At 44.5% G+C, this 7,073-nt stretch overlaps 1 protein-coding gene across 1 annotated transcript; it reads right to left on the reverse strand.

Annotated features, from left to right (window-relative positions):
• Positions 1 to 3,064: 3,064 nt before the first annotated feature.
• Positions 3,065 to 7,073, reverse strand: LOC149273524 (proline-rich protein PRCC-like). The gene is made up of 7 exons (XM_089506217.1): positions 6,228 to 7,073; positions 5,359 to 5,406; positions 4,611 to 5,180; positions 4,180 to 4,275; positions 3,697 to 3,840; positions 3,547 to 3,612; positions 3,065 to 3,151 (listed from the first exon to the last, which is right to left on the reverse strand). The coding sequence occupies exons 1-7, from the start codon at positions 7,071 to 7,073 to the stop codon at positions 3,065 to 3,067; spliced, it is 1,857 nt and encodes a 618-aa protein (XP_089362343.1).

Raw genomic sequence — 7,073 nt, forward strand, 5'->3', positions numbered from 1 at the left:
ACTCCGTCATCACAAGAGCGTTACAAGTCCCCAGGGAACGCAGCCAAATTTTTCCTCAGCAGCCAGGTGAATCTTCTAACGGTAATAATCAAATTAATTTGCAGCGCCTCTTCCAAAATTGAGGGGTAATATATATTTTTCTTCCATTCCAGCCAAAACTGAATATGCAGTTCGATGATCCAGCTTATGGATACAGCTCTTCGTGCGGAGGAGATCAAGGCTCTCAGGATGACCGGTTAGAAGTAGAGAACATCTATGAAAGAATTCCAGAATGTCTTCAAGCCAAGAAGTAATCGGTCAGCCAAACACTAAACAGCTTGTCCAAGAAGTGTTAAACCCAAAGTTCCCGGATAGAACCTGATGATAGTGTATAGGTTGGGAGCTGTAGGGTTATTGTGCCATTAAACACCTTTAATGCCCCTGCCAATTGCTGCCACTTTGATGGCTTTGGATGAGTAGGTGAAATTCAGGAGCCTGCAGGATATTTTAATGCCATCAGAATCTCGCATACACGAGCACCCCCAGCTCTGTTAGTGACACCGCAGACGGTACGAGGCACTCAGTGGTATGCGCGGCTTGGGGGTATTCCGGGTAAATGCTGCTAAAGTTGTAGCATATATACCACGGATCTTGCGTTAATTGACATCGTTTTCAATCTGATCTTGTTCTTATGGTATGTATTTATTTCAAATACCCAATGTCGGCAAGTGAAGACATTCAAGGACTGCCTGAACTTGCTTTTGAGCTGCAGCACATTCAAGTACCAGTGTGATCTATTGTACAATATTAGATATATAATATAGAAAGAATATAACATTATCACACAAGTATTTATGTAACGCGCAATGTAAATACTATATATTCATAAAATAAACAACTATGTGTCCTATATGAGTGGCGTCGAAAAAGAACAAATTAAAAATTTTATTACATCATAAAAAAATCTGTTTACGGAAATATTTGGTGTATTTGTGGCATACGTTTGTTGAGGTGGACACGGTCTTAACTACTTTGTAGGACCGATCGCATACATTAAAACCTACGAATAAGCCTCCACTGTTGAAACGTATGAGACTTAACATCTCTTCTGTAGTTCTGCCAAAGTTTGGAACCTTTCAGGACTTTCTTAGCGAAAGGGTCTTAGCAAACCTCTTTAAATGTTAATATCATAAGGCTAAGACTATATTTATTTTCCCTCCCGCCAGCTTATTCATCTTCCAATGAAAAGACGTCCATATTGCAAAACGTACAAGGCTTTTGACATCCACTGTCCCTTCTAAATGGCAGCTTTTGTTTAAGGATATGATGGAGGCAGTAGGAATGGGACATTACATTTTAGAAACTAAGGTATGTCTCACAATTCAACCATCTATTTAGATTTAGAGTCTAATCAGCAAGCAATGAAATAAAAACATTCCGTTATGGTATAAAGGACCGCTTACAATACTGTACAAATCGAGACTTTATTGCCCTTTATTTATTAAACCAAAGACACGAAATGCAAAAAACAGCGTATGAAAACTATAATGAGTGCGGGCCCACGGCAGGGCCGCGGGGTAACGTACTGATTGTACAGAGAAACGATACTTTCTGAGGAGGTATAGACAATGGTTTTTTTTCTCTTGGCAAATAAGAGGGGTATCCTAAAAAAAAAAAAAAAATTAAAAAAAAAAAAAAAATCTCGGCCTGTTATGACCCCATAATTTTATGAATGGGGATTGTATAAGAAACGGGACCAACGCATTACAAAGGCACTCCGAGCCCTTCCAATTCAACAAATTCATAACAGAGTACCGCTGGCAGCCGGGCAACCTGCTTGCAAACGTCTGGGATTAATATTAATACTTGTGCTTCTTCGTTTTCACGCAGTGCTGCAGAGAGGGGCTCTGGGGTTTATTTAAGGAAGAGGGAGTTTGCTGGTGATCTGCAGGTCCGGCTTATCGCCTCCACTCTGTGTTATGAATTCCCTTTGAAGCTCTATCGGCCCCCATAACGGGCAGTTGGACAGGACTGAACTGAACCAGCTGACCTACGAACTGCTTTGTTCCTGGCTGCCCAACACCCTCACTGCAAGGCCAGGCAACCCGAGACCCCCATGTGCTTAGACGCCTATACCCACCATCTCCAATTAAGCTGGAAGGCCGTCGGTTACCCAACTTCCCTAGCGGTTGGGTTAAGATATCGACACCCACGATATTTATCGCCATTTTCAAACCGCTCTATTAACTGCTTCCAGAGGAAACAACACACACTCTCCAACTCAAAAAAATATAAGTGTATGTACAGTTTTATGTTATTTACAAGATTTCACACCACAAATAACAGGATGGGTATCAATTCTGCTAGTGGAGCTAACATCTTAGGATGCATAGTAAGCTGGGAACACTTTTTGTTAACCCTTCAGGATCAGGCAATGCAGTGGGGTGGAGACCTGCTTGCCCTTGCAAACAAGGGTTATGATTGATCATACCGCAGAAGTAGTGGATCTACTGCAGGGGTAGCCAGGAGGTGGAGCCCAAGCTGATGTGGAACTACAACTACAACCATGATGATGATTATCCTGCCACAGGCGATTAGTGCATCATGGGAGATGTGAAACTGACCAGCAGGACACCACTGGTATAGCTACGGATTTTACTGGTGTTAGAAATTGTAATCGGCATCGGCAGATGAAATGTCTGTATAGGAAAAGGAGAAGTTTAACAACTGCATGTAACCCCAAAACATTAAAGGGGGCACAGAACTCCAGAGAGTTAGGAATGAGGACCCCCAACCTCATTTTTTCACATTGATATGCAAAGACACCCAAACGTCTCTTGCACAACAGAGAGGGATCAGCTGCATGTCGCTTCCAACGTCCACTCGTAGAAGATCTTCTGCCGGCGCATTTTAAAGCTTTGTCAATAGACAAAAAATGTGTTGCGGTTGTGGCAAAGGATAGCTTAAAACTGTGGTATCAGAGTCACGCGCCAGACATCAAAAACCTGGCTTTTGGATATCCCTCCTCGTGTGCGCCCGATTTACTTGGTACTCTCAGCAAGGCCCTGCTAGACAGGGAGAGCCGTTAAAACCCATATTTAGCTTGTGTTTGCCGCCGGCTCAGCTTGTTATCCGACCACGTGTTTTTCAGTTCCAATTCTCGCTCTTTCGCCTGCAAAAGGACACAAAAAACGGTCAGAAGGAAACCAAAGAAGGTCAGCAGTCTCATTATGCAAGATCCACTGGGATCCCATGTCTCGCTCCGTCAATTTCTAATCCCAGTCCAATTCTTAACAGTAATATTAGTTTAGGAAAAGTATATATATTTTTTATTCTGTTTTTGAATCAAATCTTGCCACTGATATTCCTGACCTTCTCACCACCGATGGTCTTAACTTTTCTCGGCGAAATCAGCTGGTCACACCACTCGTGTGTTTAGTCGGATTGTTATGTGTTGGCGCGATCAGGAAAACCCCAAACACCTGGCATTTACCCGGAAACCTACATTTAACAATGTTGCAAAAAATATATATAAAAAAAAAAAAAAAAAAAAAAAAAGACACTGACCTGATGTATTAAATACGTAATCTGGTGTTTTCGTCTTTGTTGGCCAGTTGGCTGCTCTCCTTTTTTCTATAAAGAAGAAAAAGAGTGTTGTCTGAACAGAAGCATCAGCCTGTGGACGGCGAGGGGTCTCTGCTACGGAGACAACGTTACCTTGCTGAAGGACTTCATGTTTTTCTCCTCGGTCAGGGACTTGGTCAGCCACTGTTGGTTTCCGCTCAGCTGGTCATCCCCCTTAATCTCCACAAAGTTAATTTCTTCTCTTCCTCGATTCCGCTTTCCTTGCAGCCGCTTGAACTTCAAACATAACGGAGAGCGAATTAGATGCGACGCACCAATTATCATTCACTGAAGTTGGCAAACCAAAACATAAGGCTTCTTGGCCAATTCATTCCATGTTCTCTCTCGGTAACAACATATTTTATTTATAAAGCGCCCTGGTGGGACCCGATGTGAATTTGGATTCAACAGGGACCCTGTACCTTCTTGTAGACTAAATACTACACTCGACCTCGAATTTCTGACGACATTCTTCAAAAGATTTAATAATCACGTTCTGGAATACCCCAAAAAATTGGCAGAACAGGATGTCTTTGCACCGTTCCCCGTGGTATAACGGAACGCTATGCGACTTACGGCCTCGTCGTCCATGAAAGAGTTGCTGGCCGCGGGCTCTCGGAGGTCCGGGGCAGATGATTCCGACTCCTGGTAGTACCCGCTTCCGTAATAATCCTGTCACGCGAAAAAAAGAGTCAGTATGACAGATGTCAGTGTAGCCGAAGACAGGGGGGGGGGCTAAACAAGAAAAAGATCTACAATCTGCAGCCGGAAGTTTATTCTGGCTGAATTCATTTCATCCCTTCCGCTGAAAGTAGATTATGACTGCCTTACAAGGAACAGAGAAGGTGAACGGAAGATCTACACCAAAGACAATATATGCATTGTTTCAGTCATAAAAAGTAGTTAATTACTGTACTATTTTTATTTTATGTCAAAGGTATTTATGACAAGATTACGCACTTATTTGCTACAAAATAAAATCATGCAGGCAGAAGTACTTTGGTTACCGGATAGTATCCAGCAGCAGAGTCACTGTACTCGGGGTACTGAGCGTACATCTGGCTGCTGTAGTCTTCTGCTCCTGTCGGCCACTGCTGGTTGGGGTCCGGCGCGGCTGATGTCTTGAACTCCAGAGGAGCATTAGCGGCGGCGGCGGTGTCCGTCTCGGCCGTCTCGGTTCCAGGCGGTCTGTCGTCGTTAACAGAAGGGACCTGGTAACTAAAACTGTCCGTGGCGATAGCAGGAACGTCGTTGGTCTCCGTAAGGGAGAAGAAGTTCCCTTGTGCGAGTTCCTCGTCGCTCTCGTCATCCTCTTCCTGCGCGATCTGCTTGGTCATCTGTAAGGCGGCGTTCTTGGCTGCGGCTTTTATGGCGGAAGGAGATGGCGTGTGGGACACTTCTGACTTTGATACCAGATGCGGCTTTGAAGAGGTGGCAGATTTGGGGGCCTTGGCATCATTCGGCGCGTCCGATGCTTTCTTTGTAAAGTTGTAAGGTAGGGGGGACCTCTTTGAATCGCCACCAGAGTTTTTTGGCTGAGGGAGTAACGCCGACAAACCGAATCCTTCCCTGGATCCCTTTAATGAAATATTTGGAGAAAAAAATTATACGGAGCAAAATTCCTTCAAGCTCTTGCAATACCCAAATTCATCAAAAATCTTTATTTATAGGCGATATTTTAATTTGGCATTTAAAATACACATAAAACAAGGTTGCCATTAGCAACAGGTATCAAATTTTTGGAATGAAACTTACCAGGATGCCCGTTTTTTTCTTTTTTGGTTCATCTTCCTCTGAATCCGACTAGACAAAAAACAACAAAAAAAAGAAAGTATTGGAAATAATGTTTTGAGCTTAAAATACTGTTTCAGTTTTGTCATTATAACACATCGTATGGGTCTACACTAGATTTTAATTTATTTTTAATAATGGCTGCAACGTGGCAGGTCGCGGCTGTTACGGGAATAAAACAAACAGATTATTTACTTTGGTTATTGCTTAAATCCACATAAATAAAAAAAAGTTAAATATAATGAATCTTCAAAACTAAGCTAAGCAGATTTTTTTTTTATCAATCATCAGCTGATGCTTCTCTTTCATCCCGATGGCCCTCTTACCTCCCCTGTGCCCCCTCTTTTTTAGGAGGTCGGAATGTTTGCTGGTATGAGGGAATCACAGGGTTCTACAACCCTAAAAGCCCCAATAATGCCTATAGAAACAGCAGGAAATTTGTTTAATAACGAAATATGCTGTTTCATTCATACACGTCCGTGTTGACAGTTTACAGTCACACAAAAGCTTCTATTTTCTTCTAAAGCTTTGGCCGTCCTAGCGATTTTTTTTTTATAAGGGCCCCCTTTAGCTACATCCCTCCGATAATACAGATTCCACCATGTAAACCAACGTTTTCAGCCCAAAACACACTCATTTGCTCTTAAAACGCAAATGTGCGTTTTGACAGGTTAACCATCTTGATAAAGGTTCTAGATTAAGGTTAGAACACTAGTTGTTCATGAACAATTGTGTTTTGGACCCGCGAGGGATCTCTGTGTCTGGATTATTGGAGGTGGCACACTTTTGCCCTTTAAATATCAACGTGGTGGTATGGAAAAGTAGATACTCACACCTCCTGCGTTCAGCTCAGGGACGGTGATTCTCACAGGGTCAGAGCGTTTTTTGGGTTTGGGGTTTTCACCAGTCGGAGGAGGAAGGTTTATTCCTTGGCCAGATGGTTTTGGTGGGGGAAGAGATAGTCGAGACTCTGCTCCAACAGTGGATGTAGGGCTTAGCTGTGGAGGTGGAATGTTTATCCCCTGACCACCCTGAGGTGGAGGCAGACTCAATCCAGGACCAACTTGCGGTGGGGGGAGATTCATTCCATGGGTACCCAATGGGGGTGGAAGGGAAAGGTTTAGCCCAGGGCTACCTTGAGGTGGAGGCAGGTTCAAACCATGGCTACCATGAGGTGGTGGTAAACTAAGTCCATGGCTACTACGTGGAGGAGGGAGGTTTTGTACTTGGCTACTTTGTGGTGGAGGAAGATTCATTCCTTGCGGAAAGGAGTTGCTAATTCCAGGTCCACCTTGATGAGGAGGGAGGTTCATCCCTGGACCTGCTTTTGGTGGAGGGATACTCATACCAGCACCTCCTTGCGGAGGTGGTAGGTTCAGCCCTTGGCCACCTTGTGGAGGAGGGTGGCCAATTCCAGGACCACCTTGCATCGGCGACAGGTTCATCCCCAGACCGCCTTGCGGCGGCGGCAGGTTCATCCCAGGACCGCCTTGGGGTGCTGGCGGCGGCATGTTCATCCCCGGACCGCCTTGGACTGGTGGTGGCATGTTCATCCCCGGACCGCCTTGGGGCGGCGGCATGTTCATCCCCGGACCGCCTTGGGGCGGAGGCAGGTTCAATCCTGGACTTCCAAGAGGTGGGGGCAGATTCATCCCCCGACCAACTGGTGGTGGAGGCAT

This window comes from Sceloporus occidentalis, unplaced genomic scaffold (assembly GCF_023333645.1).
Source record: "Sceloporus occidentalis isolate IW3139 unplaced genomic scaffold, rSceOcc1.0.p SCAF_370, whole genome shotgun sequence".
NCBI lineage: Eukaryota > Metazoa > Chordata > Lepidosauria > Squamata > Phrynosomatidae > Sceloporus > Sceloporus occidentalis.